General features: G+C 52.6%; 1 protein-coding gene across 7 annotated transcripts in view; it reads left to right on the plus strand.

The window, feature by feature from the left end:
* RPTOR (regulatory associated protein of MTOR complex 1) overlaps positions 1–11,291 on the plus strand; it is a 249,291-nt gene extending 238,000 nt beyond the window's left edge. For 5 of the 7 annotated variants that reach the window (XM_059731959.1, XM_059731963.1, XM_059731958.1 and 2 more), the window contains 6 exons: positions 1,829–1,956; positions 2,426–2,512; positions 7,031–7,147; positions 7,252–7,281; positions 7,711–7,840; positions 8,516–11,291. In XM_059731959.1, the coding sequence (XP_059587942.1) occupies positions 1,829–1,956; positions 2,426–2,512; positions 7,031–7,147; positions 7,252–7,281; positions 7,711–7,840; positions 8,516–8,584 (561 nt within the window). In that variant the 3' untranslated portion in view covers positions 8,585–11,291. The remainder of the gene's footprint in view (positions 1–1,828; positions 1,957–2,425; positions 2,513–7,030; positions 7,148–7,251; positions 7,282–7,710; positions 7,841–8,515) is intronic. The other 2 variants (XM_059731960.1, XM_006270638.4) reach the window with 1 other exon arrangement.
* The last annotated feature ends 2,825 nt before the right edge of the window (positions 11,292–14,116 follow it).

Raw genomic sequence — 14,116 nt, forward strand, 5'->3', positions numbered from 1 at the left:
GTGCCTCCAGGAAATGGTTAAATCATTCAGCAGAGGCTGCGAACAGCAGCTAGAGAAGGTGGATATGAGCAAGAACAGAAATAGGACTGAAGTGTGAAATTAGCTAATGCCATTCCAGAGCGCCACTTTGATTGTTATCCGAGTTTGAAAATGTGGCTTGGGCTCTTTTTTTTCTTATCTGTTTTAATTGAAGCTGTTTTTCTTCTTCACAGTTGTATACTTATTATTCCAAATGGATCTTTGGTTGTAGCAGACAGAGGGGAAAGCTGCAGTGTTAGAATAGTGGTGCATATCCGATTTCCAGCAATATCACCATGGCACTTTACATTCTTAACCTCCAAATTAAGACGTACAATAGGTGCGGTCTCTACATGCAGATGTTACCTCTAAACCCACGTGCCCTGTAATTGTAGAGCGTGGCTTGCCGGGTTCTGCTCCTGACTTGGCACCGACTCCCTCTGCTTTCTTACACAAGTCACTTAATGACTCTGTCTTAATTTACCCATCTGTAAAGTGGGAGTAATGATGATCAGCCTCACAGAGGGGCTTTAAAGTGGTTTGAGATCAACTGATGAAAGGTGAAAGAGGGAGCCGAAGTATTGTTAAAGCAAAAATGGAAATGACGGAGCCGAATGGTTCTCATTATGCAGAATGACTCTAATTATCATCAGAGGGAAACAATTTCTGGTAAAATAGTTTCATTCTTTCTAGAGGGCAAGTAGGTTTTAGATTATGTGCACGCAGTAGTTCATGATACACCGTATGGCAGGAGCCTGAGGAATGGAAAAGACCTGCTGTACCAAAGCATTTGTCTTAAGAGGCCTGTTTTTCCAAACTGCTTTCCACTGCAGGGGAGCCTGCTCTTGGAGGAAAGACGTCCTAGCTTGGTGCATAGGAAATGCACCAAACCTGCTTCCTAATCGGATGCACTTTCTGTTGCATAGTCCCTTTGAGTGTCCTGGAAAGGTATCGGTCTTTCATCAGAAGCACGTTTAACCCAGTGTTAGTCTGCCATTTGGTTAGTGCACAGAAAGAGCGATTGCTCTGCAAGCTTGTTTCCTTAACAACCTCTTCACAGGAGTGTTGGTAGATGATGTTGCCTGTAACATGTGCTGAATCTCTCCTTTTGTGGACGCTCGGTTCTCTTTCACACATGTCACTTAACTGCAAGAATCTTATTTTCAGCAAACACATTCCTCCTCTCTGGCTCATCTCTCAATATTTTTTTTAACTAAGTATTTACCATTCATCCTGCCCTTCCAGCAGCATTTGCAACCAGCAGAAGCTGCAGAAGGTTTATGGCTCAAGAGCTCCTCCCTGACATTTCTCTTAATTAATTAGATGTTTTTAAGAAGGGGATAACATTGATCCTTCCTTCCCAAAGTGAACTTCCTCCTTTATTTGGAGGTAAAGTTTAAGTACACCAAAAAGCTGGTCCTTTAATAGAGCGTGTTGCAGTGCTGCAGAGGAAACTCATGTTTGCATCTTGCTGCTCCGCTGAGCTTTGGAGGCCGTGGGCCTGACACATTTGTACTGCAGGGAGGGTATCAGTTCCTTGACCCCGTGCTCATCAGGCCCTGATTTCTGGAACTGCCTTGACCGCCTGGTGTCTCCGGTTCGGTTCGGTTCGGTTTGGTTCTCCCTGTACATGTCGGCAGTATGATGGAGGTTAGAGTAGCCTTCCAGGGGAAGGAGAGCACGCTGAAACCCTGAGCGAATGAGGAGACTGCCCAAGCCCCTTGGAGTACGTAGGTCAGCAAAAGCTGTGGGGCCAAGCTAACACTCTTCCTCGGTTTCAGCATGGTCTGTGTGTGCACTTTATCCCCAGGATATCCCCACAGGAGCCGACAGCTGCGTGACCAGCCTGTCCTGCGATTCTCATCGCTCGCTGATCGTGGCAGGGCTCGGCGACGGCTCCATCCGTGTCTTCGACAGGAGGATGGCTCTGAGCGAATGGTAATGACCTGCAGCCTCTGCCCCTTTCACCAGAAAGGGGTCTCCTCCCTTAATCTCACGGGTGTCTTCCCCGAAGGCCCGAAGCCTGTAAGACCCGTATCAACTCTGACATGGTCTTTGGTGCCTGGAGAGGGTCCCTGAAGGATCTGCAGCGTCTTGCTGAGCACTGTGTAGCCTGAGCCATAGTGGGCATGGGCCAGATCTCGTGTTGTCCTGCCTCGTCTATCTTGCTGATAACCTGTTGGCTCAGGGACTTGAGCAAGTAGTTTCCATTGCTCGGGGTGCTTTGTCTGCCTGCTGCAAAGGACCAGGCCCTGCACTGTCAGGTCTCCAGACTTGACAACGAAGAGATGGTCCATCGGGGTAGCTGCCCCCTGGGGACAGGGGGCTCGAGGGGCTCACCAGCCCTCCCCTAGTTTCATCCTGCTTCCCCCCCAAAACATTTCCTCTCTCTCCACTTGGTCTTCAGCCGCGTCATGACCTATCGGGAGCACACGGCCTGGGTGGTGAAAGCCTATCTGCAGAAGCATCCCGAAGGCAACATCATGAGCGTCAGGTAAAAGGGCCTGGGCTGCTTGGGAGGGTTTTCTGCAAATCCATCGTGTTCCTTTGCGGTGCAGGTCTGTCACTGTTATGAAAGCTCTTTTCTCTGCCCACGTGGCTCGGTGATTAACTCCTGCTCCAGAGCGTGATGGGGAGGAGGAGAGGAGACACCAACACTGGTTAGTAAGTTTTTACAGGTAAAGGAGAAAAGGCAGTGCAGAAATCGCTGTCAAAAGGAGGGTCAGGGCCAGCTGTGAGCCAGAGGCCCTGGAGAAACATATTGTGCCGGGTGTTTGTCCTACCGTGTTGCAAACAGCTTTGGCAGGTCGTATGAGACAGAACATAAGAAGGGAGGAGGGTTATGTGCAGCTGTTGGGCATATTGCTGTGCAGGATTACTTCACCGTCTAGCAATTTTCTACACACAAATCCATTTGCCTGCCTGGTAAATACCGTGTGGAGAGCAGCATATATTTATTTGCCCGTTAAAGGATAGCAGAATATAATTTATTGCCACAAAGCCCCAGTTTGTTCACAGAGGCTCCTCTTCCTTCCTTCACGCAATGAAAACAAAGCATAATTCTGGCGGATGCGCTGCCTTCCTGAGGTGGGGGCAAAGATTTATAACCTTTTTTTTTTTTTTAAGAAAGGGGCTTAAGTGGTGCAGCTGCTAGATTTGTAGTGTTCCCATATTAGAGTTTTTAATCTTCCTCATTTTAATCTCCTTCAGCAATCCCAAGGGCCAAGCTGGTGTGCCTGGCCTGTCCCTGCAGGAGCGTACACTTGCTCCCTCTCCTCGTGTCCGTCTCAGCAAATGGTCCTTTTCACAAGAAAATGTTGTACCTGGATGGATGTATCCGCCCCCTCGAGCCCTTCCCCCCATCCCAAAGACACTGGACTTCGATCTTTCAGTCCATGCTGAACATAAAGGGCTTCTCTCCAGCATCTGGTTTGGGTACAGCTATTTCCAGACCCTTGCAGGAAGCACCCAGCTGAATCCAGGAGTGATCTCTACCCTGCATCCAACGGCATGAGGGAATGAGGTCCTAACCCAGAATTGGCCATTTTAACCTGAACACCAGCAAAACACGCCTAGGGCTCAGGGGATCATGAAACCTAGGTGCAGGGTGGGCATCTAATCCTTGGCGTGGCCAGGCTGAGCCAAGTGCTCGAGCCAAGACTGAATTTGTTTCTGTCGGCCCATCCTCTGGCAGTCTGCTCTGGAAGGCTGTTCCCAAACCTCAACCCTAAAGACCCAAGGAGTCCTGCGCAAAGTAGGAGCAGGCACCTGGGCCTGAGACGTGCTTCCTCGTGGTGGGAAAAGTATGCTGTGAAGTGGTGATAGCAGGTCAGGGGGTCAGGCATCCCTCCACGTTTCAGGATTGCTCATAGATTGAGCGAACTTTGACAAACCTCATCTCAACAAACAAGCAGCAACAGAGGAAGTTTTTAATTTTCCTCTCATCTCTAAATGTCATTCCTTGGGTTAAAGTTCCCTAGAGGATTCTTGCTGAGCGCCCTGATTGGAAAGGTTCATTCACATTTACTCAACACCATGATTCAGCATCTGCCTAATGACGTCTGATTCAGGGTCTCTGTCTCTGTTGGTGTCACTAAGCCTGCCAGCAGCGTGACTCAGTGCAGTCTAATATCTTCATAGCAAGGTTAGGACCTTCTGATGGATGCTCAGATGAGGCTTCAGGATGGGGTATCCGTGCCTATCTCACTACTCACTACTCTGACTGTTTTACTGGGTCAGAGCAGCCATGAATCTTCCTTGTCGCCACCACACCATGTCGGGTTGTATCCAGGGCCAGTTCTCTCTACACCTGCCTCTTCCCCGGGGATCAGCCCTTAGGGAATACGACCTGCATTCTCACTCTCATGCGGGTGGTGGCTTTTTCTCCGCTTCTGAAGCTATGTTGGCCCCAGCCGATTGCCTACGAGGCATCAAGTCTGGGAGGATTCATCCTTTTATTAACTGAAACCAGCCAGAAACCCTAAATTCTGGTTGTGGTCTCAGAGCCCCTTCCTGGGTGATGTGCTGTTGCCACCTCCTTCCCGAGTTGCAGATATCCACGTGGTGCCCTGCCATTTTGTCTGTGCCAGACCACCTGCACTTTACTAGAGGGACACCATCTGCCAACTCGCCAGCAGTGCCGTAAGCACCCCAGCGGGGTCCAAGCTGGATTGTTGTAGCTGACTTCTGAAGCACGAACTACGGGGAAGCTTGGATGCAGGTTCTCCAAGCCACGTTCCTCTCCATGCCGTGTGAGAGCAGAAACCCTGACTCCCGTTTGGAAACTGTCAGCGTTTTCCGCTCAAGTACAGCTTAGTTTTAAATTGTCCTGTTGATAGTGTAGGCTCTGAATGAACATGCTGTATTGCATTTGTTTGACCCATTTCAAACCATCATTCTTTAAGATCCAAATCTGTCTGCGATGACTTTGTCCTGAATTTAAGTTTGTGACAATGGGAGCTGCAGCTTTCTGGAATTAGGCGAGTAATCTGTGCAGTGGTCGTTCTTTGACTACTAGAAAGTCCTGGTCGGAGGAGACTAAAGGAAGTGTTCTCGCTGCTGCCGCAGTTTGCATTACAGCTGCCTGCGGTCTCTGGGGGGGAAAGAAAGGGCATTTTATAGAGGCAGGCGGCTGACTTCTGGCTTGGGACAGAAAGAGGACAGGCAGGTACAGAGCCTCCCTGGGAGAGTCTTGCTGACTGTCTTCCCCCCTGCACAAGATTAATGGACAAGTCCCCTTAGAAAGGCACAGGAGAGGAGCTCTTCAGGCCCAGGAGTATCACTCCTGGGTGCGGAGGAAGGGAAGAACAAGATGCATCCTCTTCAGCACCAGCAGGCTTAAACCTAGTGGTTGCTTCCAAGTGCTCCCTTTGTCTGGCAGCCCGTTCTGTCTTTGAAAGCTGTTCTACCTGGTTAGCACAGCATCTTCCCAGTGCTGCTCCCCACATCCCCACACGCTCTCCCCTCCTAAGTCAAGTCATTGAAGGACTGGCACGTAGCTCAGATATAATCAGTGCGCGCTTACGGCTGCTCCGGCAGGGGCTCTGAACAGCAACGGCTTATGGGCCCGAGTCCAGGCGACTGGTGTAATGGGGCACTCATAGAAGCCCACGCGATTGGTGACTCCGATGGAACGAGCCACTCACATCCGAAGGATGGAGAAGAGACTCGGTCTGACATGCTTGCTGTGTGGCATGTGGTATGCCAGGGAAGGCACTCCTAGCCTGGTGATCGTGGCATGATGTAGGGTGCATGAATAGAGCTGTCTCGGGCAGGGCCAGTGCTTTCCCTTGTTTGCATAGCACCCGGTACGTTTTGGATGCCACAGAAAAACGAGCGGTGGTAGGGTGGATCCAGGTGGTAATGATGCCGGCAGGATGGGCGATGCTGAGCCAAAGGTCATCTTTGCTGTAGCCTGTGGCAGACAGCCCCCTTTGTCTCTCCCCAAAGTCCCCGCGCTGTGACAGTTTGATAAGGATGGGCCCAGCAGAGAGACACATCCTTCCCTTATCTCTTGGGGTAACCTGAGCTGGATACATTCCTGAGGGAGGGGGAAACCTGCTCCCTCTGCCTACCTGACAAAAGCCTGGTGCTGGGGGGGGGGTCCCTCTGCTCACCTGAGTTGGGGAGGGAAATGCCCCCGCTCCTCGGCCCAGGTAACCAGTGATGCTTTTTAAATTGGTTGGCTAGTGGCCAACACTGCTGGCTTCTCTTGGACTGGGCTGCTGAGGTCAGAAAGGTGATACAAGGGCCTGGTCCAAGAAGAAGGAGGAGAGAAACCATTTTACCAGCATGGCACAAGCATCAGGACACAGGGAGAGAGTGTGATCCACTGGAAACGCCCTCTCTCTGGAAATCTCCGAGCCAGATCTCTACCATCTTCTAGGTGATACTTGTAAGTGTTTCTAGAGCTAGTCAGCTCCCAGTGATGCATCTGCGTATCAAATGGCTACCTCAGCCAGACTGTTTTGCTCCATGGTAATCCCTTGATAGTGCTCTACCTCTTACCCTAGTCTAACCCTACCCTTTGTAACCAATACAGTTCTCCTTGGCGTAGGAGACTTATTGGGGGGGGGGGGGTTAATTATGCCTAGGAGGCCCCTTCGGTCTGCGGACTAAGGGAAACTATCCTTTTTGGCCCCCAACTTGGCCCCAAGTTCTCGTATTGGGTCAAGTACCCGTAGGACTATTAGGCCTGTTTCCCTGAGGACACAGGCCCTAGACAGTCCCTTCTCAGGGTGGTGGCAGCATGTTACCCCCACGGACTCTGCGGTGGGGCTCGAAAGGGGGTCTGCCAGGGCTTGGCGCCCCTGGGGAGACACGTGGAGTCCGGCAGGAGGACGGGCATAGTGAGGTGGGAGGCTTAACACAGGAGCTCCCCCTACTGGCTGGCCTGCCACATAGCCCTCCCGTGAGGGTGGTGCTCAGTTCACACCCCTGCTCTCCTGGGCTACAGGACTTGCTCCCAGCTTTGGGGCAAAATCTAATGTTGTGAAAACTGCTCTGTTGACAGCGTAAACGGTGATGTTCGTTTCTTCGACCCCAGGATGCCAGAGTCTGTGAAGGTCCTGCAGATAGTCAAAGGGCTGACTGCCCTGGACATTCACCCACAGGCCAATCTCTTTGCCTGGTAGGTATTAGCCTCTTGCCACCTGCCCTGCAGGAGGACGAGAGAAGGAACCCATCCTTACAAATACCTTTCATGTCCCTTTTCTCCCCCTTTGCCATGAACAGTACGGCTTCGTTCCCATGGGCGCAGCTCAGGTATTTTAACCCTTGCATGCTTTCATGGAGCTTTTGCACTGGTGACTCAAAGTAATGGGGGCCGGTGCTGCCACTTGTGTGTTGGACTTCCTACCCGAAGGCAGCATGCCATACAGTTGGGCTCTGAGAAGGGGTCCTGAGTTGGGAGCAGCTATTTTCCATGAGTGTGCACTTGCCATGACTTCCTATTTTCTGTCATGCCCCTGGTTTATAACAGATCAGTCAGTGCTCCGTTCTGATCTGTCTGTAAATCTTTCCTTCATACTGAGGCCGTCATGGCGTGAACTAAAACCAATCTCCCTGCTTCTGAGCACTCGCAGTGCACACGGTTATTTTATAACCAACTCTTTAGCCAAGAGGCAGGGAGTAGAGCAAAGCTTTGTGTCTGGTCGGCAGTGTCAGCACACCACGTTCTCTCTTGCTTTCCAGCGGCTCCATGAATCAGTTCACCGCGATCTACAATGGGAATGGTGAGCTGATCAACAATATCAAATACTACGATGGATTTATGGGACAAAGAGTTGGAGCCATCAGCTGCCTGGCTTTCCATCCTCACTGGGTCTGTATCTGCTCTTTAAACTCTGGAAGATTTTTGGCAATTGGGAGTGGGGGGAGAGGGACCAGTTATACAGTCTCTAAAGACAATTTTGCTCAACGGTGCATCACGGTTTTGTTCCAGATCTCGCCTATCCTGCGCAGACATAGCCAGTGGCACCAAACTGCATGGTGCTCCCATGTCCATGAAGCAATAGCAGGATACTCTTGGTCTCCCTTTTTGCTTGGGACACTTCTGCCAGACCCTTAATGATTTGCTGCCCTTGGGTTCTGGGTATGAGAGGAAGCCAACTGTCCTGAAATTGTCTGCTTTTACAGCAAGCTGACAAAGCCGCCCTTTAGCACTGATCTTGTTCAAAGCCTGGCCTGGCTCCTAGGGCCCTCGGTAGATAGTGCAGTGGTATTCAGTCCAGGGGATCGTTGCTAACAGGAACATTTTTAGTAATTTAGGAGAATGATGCTAGAATTTGGCTAGTGGCAGCCATAGTTTTCCCTGTGACAGATACAGCTGGCTGGGCGGCATCAGAAATGTAGCTACATTGGCAGGTGCAGCAGGATGTTCCCTGGTGTCAGGGCAGCACTGCTAAAAGTACCGACCCCCCCCCACCTTGACTACGCTTTACCTCTCTGTATTTGCACAACTCCTGCCTGTTGATCCCTGATTTGCTGTCCCTCACAGCCTCACCTGGCAGTCGGCAGCAATGACTACTACATCTCAGTCTACTCGGTGGAGAAGCGGATCAGATAACAGCACACGGCAGCCTGGTCGGAGAGAGGGGAGCCCCAGCAGGCAGGGCCGCGTCTCACCTGTATTGTACATAGTGAAACTATCAACTTGAATGTTTAGTGTTGGCTGCTGCTGCAACCCATGACTTGAACACATTTTTTTCCTTCTGACTTAGCTACTGAATGACTTTGAGAGAGGGGGGGAAAGAGAGACAATCTCCTATTTTCTTTTCAGCTCTGTCGTCTCACAACTACAAAACAGGAATGTTTACTTTGGGTTTTGGTGGTTGCTTCTCTGTTAGAAACACAGCTCCCCGGGCACGGCCGGACAGGAGGAGACAATACCCTCGTGAGGGGCTTTTTACTCTAGTTTTTGTTCCTTTGTTCTGCCGGACCGTAGATTGCTTAAGAAATGAAGTCAAGACTTGCTTGCTGCTCTTTGCGTTCTGACTCAGCCCCGAGACCTCTCTGGCGGCCATCTGCCCTGTGCTGAACAGGAGCCCTTCTGGCAGGCAGGTGGAGCCCAGTCGGTCGCCTGCGGACTATTGACACCTGCTCTTGAGTGATCTGTGTTTGTAAGAGAGAGACGGGAAAGAGGAAACCGTCGGCCCTACATGCAGGCAACCCCCTGCTGCTCCCGCTCGGGGAGGGCACAGACGAAGCAAGCAGAAGAATCTGCCTGGCAGCAAAGAGGAGCAGGTCTTGGAGGGCAGGGGGTTTTCAGGAGCTGAGAGAATGGATGGGATATGGGTGACATCCTTAGGACGCTGAGGAAACTGCAGAGAGTCACCAGTGGAGCGCCGTGTTAATGAGCACACACCCATGGGATTGAGGGGAAGGGGCAAGAGTCCTTTCTGTCTCCCTCGCTCCGCTCTTCTAGTAATCACAGTCCTTTTACCCACGGCAAACTCCACCGACGCGTGAGACGACCTCACAGCTCTGCACAGGCAGCGAGGAGGCTCCAGACTCATTTTACCACTGCCTTAAACCACAGGCTTTCATCTCACTCAGACGTGCTAATGTTCCACTAGCTAACGGACACAGATGCTTAGACGCGTGACTGCACGCGTCCAGCTGCATATATGTGTGCATCCAAATGCACGCCTGGTCATGTGCATCTGGCTATACGTGCGTGTTTCTGTAGGAGTCGGGGCAGATTGGTGTGCGCTGCTGTCCTGCTGTGCATGTACGCACCTGGGCATGGGCACACGGGTGTTATAATCACGAGAGAAGTGCTGCTGTCCCGCAGGGAGAGAGGGCAAGCAGCAGCTTGTTCTCCCTGGCGCCTGCCCCTGTCCTCCAGGGAAGGCTACAATCAGACCTCCCACCCTTCCCATGCCTGCGTGTAACAAATGCTTCTGTCCCTCGTAATCCACAACGCATCTAGAGATCAGTGTTTGGAAAGAGGCAGCCATGTCCAAGGGAAGATTTCCCCATCCCATATGGTCTAGGTGCGACTAAACCAGGCAAGGAGACCACTGTCCCCCCCACCCCACCCCCCGCTGCAAAAATAACCACAAGGACAAAGCTAAACGATTCCAATGTAGAGGACTCGCGCAGTGCTGCTTCTGGCTGCTGTCACCATCCTGGCTGGGCAGCAGAGGCCCCAAAAAACTCCTGCTGCTGATGAGGCCGAGGATGACGCTAGCGTTCATGAGAAGGGAAAAGAACAATACCGATCCCTCGCCTTGCAGACACCAGCTTCGCCTCGCCAGCAAAACGCGTTCCCAGCGTCGTCGCCGGTCATGACAAGCCAGCTCATCTCCTTCCTGGAGGCAGCAGCGTCTGGTACCCGGGCAGTCGGGCTGCACCGCGGTCTCCAAACTGACCGTTGGGTACTAAGACGACAAGCCAAATAGCAGAGCTTCGTAGGCAGATCTCAATGCACTCCGTTAACAGGGTTCCTTGAGCTGTTGAGACTGAGGCAGAGGCCAAAGCAACGTGCTGCTCCCACCTTTGAGCACAAGTGTATTCTTCTCTACACTAGAAATGGCTGCAGGCCATTGCAGGGACACTATAGCAAACCCTCAATGAGGAAATCTACCTAAAAACCCATTTTTCTGATACGTGGGCTACCAATAGTCATGCCTCTTGATGGCCCATTGAGCTGCTGTTATACACAGATGTACGTGGCCGGCGATCGATGGCAGCGGTACGCGTTCTTGAACCTCTAATGACCGCACCTCGTCCCTCTGTGTATGGCACTGAGCTCAGGGAATGGCCGATGACGGGCTTGCTGGCAAGTGTTGAACCAAGAGTTGGGGATCTCCAATTAACTGATTAACGTACACAGCTTAAAAACAAACCATAGATTTTTAACCTGTATCAGTGTATTTGTTTAAAGAACAAGAAGTACCTGGCAAAATGCAAAGGTGCATTGCGGGAAGCTGCTTTTCCTTCACACCAGCATTCCCTGAGTGCCCCCCGCCCCCAGCCTGCACAGCCAGGAAACGTGGTTTTTAACTGACTCGGCCTGTTTAGCTTTCATCTAAGCGTGTGCGTGTGTGTGGGCTGTATTTTTACAGGTCTGATGCAGAAATTCAATCATGAAGTTAACCAAGGATCTGGAGAGCATCCTACCTAAAAGTTCACTTATCTCTATTTATTTTACAAAAAGAAAAAAAAGCTATAAAAAAAAGAAAGATGAAAGAAATAAACCACGCGATTGCAATGTGAGAGTAAAATGATTACAGACAATAAATGGTTAATAAAAAAGATGTGCAGAAGTGTCCCGTGGTCAGGTCGTCTTTGTCATGACTGTCAGGATCTGGGTTCGATTTCCGCTTCTGTCAACGACTCGCAGTGTGACGCCAGACAGGGGGCTCGGTCTTGGTTTCCCCATCGCTAGCTGGCGATGGTTTTGCCTTGGTGAAAGGCACGTGGAAGTGCAAGCGAACCTCACTGATCACCTCCCCAAGGCAAGCCCTGCACTGCGAATATGCGAGGGGTTGTTTGCATGGTGAGTACAGGGGCATTGAGAGGTGTAGGTTGTGTCAGTGCTAGGGATACCTCAGGCTTTAGCATGGTTTAAGCAGAAGGGACGGGGTCTTCGTGGCTCCATCAGGTGTGCAGGGCAGACTGCGAGGGCCTGGGAGGGTCCACGGGCCTTTGACTCGGACGTCTCTGAGCTGGGCGGGCAGAGGCATTCAGAAGAGACATCCCCGTGCGGGCGGTGAGGGATTTCCTGCAGTGGGAAAGGCCGGGGAGCTAGCTGATGAAGGGGAGCGAGGAAGAGCTTGTGGACTGGCAGCAGATGCTGGAGCAGGAGCCACTTGCCTGGCCATGCTGCATTTGGGACTTGGCAGGCTGCGCGTGCTGGGGCAAAGCGCTCGGAGTTGGGATTGGAAAGATTGTGCGGGGCTGCGGGAGAAGGCGGACCTCCCCGGTAGCCCCGCTTTGGCCCATGGGGGTTGAGGTCCTTGAGGGCCCCTCCCAGCTCCCACACGGACGTTGGGGTAGGCTGTGCCAGGCATCTGCACTGCGCAAGGCTGGGGTGATGCCGCTGGGGGCTTCGGAGAGTTTGCAGCCGCCGCGCAGTCTCCGTTGGCGGACGGTCCATCTCCGTAGCCGGGCGTGTGACCCGGAGCTTGGCAGCCCTGTTGGGATTACTCGGTGACGCTAAGCTCCTGCATAGCAGCATCCACGTTACCACCCCTGTCCTGTCCTCCCGTACAATGCCGAACCAAGCCCCAGGCCTCGGTCCCCATCTCACGCTCCCTAAACTACTTTGGTTGGGGACTGGCTCGGACACCTTCTTGACAAAGCGGGAATCGGGCTAGTGGCTTTGGAGAAGCTGGGGCAGGCCGTGCGGATACCCGGAGCAGTCTGTGGCATGGCACGATGCCGCGCAGAGCAAGCTCGCCTGCTAACACGGGGGTTTCTGCGCGGGCAGCCACCCGGCAGCCTGGACCGTCTCGTCGACAGCGTGCGTGCGGACCACAGGCCTCCGCGAAATACAGCCGCGCGAGGAACCCGCTTGGCTGCAGACGGCTCCCGAAGATGATTTGACACGGGCTTAGCTGGGTCCTGGTGAAAACAGTTACCATGGTAACCCACAGAGGTGCAGTGTTGGCGGTGCGAGTTCGAATCCTCTACGACGACTGCCAAGTTATTGTTTTCAGCGAGAAATACTCCCAGGCGCCCCAGCTGCTGCGCCCTGCGTGCGCACCCCTCCCCGGGCTGCGGAGACAACCTTGTTCCCAGGAAGAGGACGATGGGGACGAGCACATCCTGGAAGATGCTGCCAGATGTCCGGGTCTGCTGGTGCCCGTCGCTCCCCGCCTGAACCCACTTGCTTTCCAGCTCTAGGAGGCATCACCCTGCCGGCGCATCTGTCCGACCCTGCGACCTCCCTGTTACCCCAGCCTCGACTCCCCTGCGGGCAGAGGCTGCTGTTCCTGCACAAATCGGCATCGGTTTTGTTGGACCGGACTCACACAGACAGAAGTCAGGGGTTTGCTTGCGTTTCGCCCACTCTGCTGTATCTCTGAAATGACGCGGACCGTGCTTCATTTCTTGGGTGCTAAGAAGTCGTTTCCACTCGGTTTAGCCACCGCCAGAGTAGCTTTTGGAAGCATTGGGCGGTCTCTCCCCTTTTGGCATCTGTAAGCAGGTGCCCTGCGTCATTGCCCCTTAACCAGCAAAGCTGAATTTGAGCAAAGGATGGAGATGCAGAAGCTGTCTGAGGTCTAAGCCAGGCCGAGCCGCTTCCTCCCATAGTGGGACCCCTGGCAGGTTGCTGTTCCTGTTTGGACCTCATTCATATACATGTGTAAATTAATGAGGAGGAGAAGTAGGAGCTCAAAGCTGCTGTCTTGCTCATGGCAACTAAACTGCATATGAAATAAAGCAGACTCTGCTGCCTTGTGCAGATGGTGCTGGGAAAATCAGCTGTTGCCTCCTGGTGTTTGCACTCCTCCATTCCCTCCTGCTTCGGCCTTTCTGGTGCATCTGTCCTGCCGCTGCAGTGTCTGGCGCTTGCAAAGCCCGACTGGACCCTTGGACGTGCAGCACCCGCAGGGCAGGAAGAGCTGGGTTGCGAGTCCTTAGGGAAACACTTCCCACGGACTGCACCACTGTGTTGAAAATGTTTGTTGGCAAATAACCGTGGGCGTGATTTCTGCAGGAGCGGTGTGAATCGCCTCTTGTTGGAAGCTGCCCTCCCATTGCTGTGTCCTAGCAGGACTGACTGCCTGGAAACGCACGGCTAGGACTGGGCAGGGAAGGGAGGCTCCGGGTGAATGCAGGGACTTTCAGAGCTGCTCGAAGGTAGGTCCTGTTTCTCTCCACCCCGTGTATTAATAACCACAGTTCAATTCACCATGTCAACATTTAAAGTAACCAGACACTACTCGGAGCCCATCTGGAAACCTCCTGCTTTGCTGCGCGTCTTCAGTGGCCTGGGAGTCCTGCCCTTGGACAAGACGGTTCCCGCTTGTTACTTGCCCCTTCTGCCCCGTGCTTTAGTTTCCCACCTCCTGACCGTTCACTGCTTAACCCCGATCCCCTTTCAGTGTCATCCTTGTGTGAACCCAGGGCTGGGGGAGCCCTGCCT

Source organism: Alligator mississippiensis, chromosome 8 (assembly GCF_030867095.1).
Source record: "Alligator mississippiensis isolate rAllMis1 chromosome 8, rAllMis1, whole genome shotgun sequence".
In the NCBI taxonomy this organism is placed as follows: Eukaryota; Metazoa; Chordata; order Crocodylia; family Alligatoridae; genus Alligator; species Alligator mississippiensis.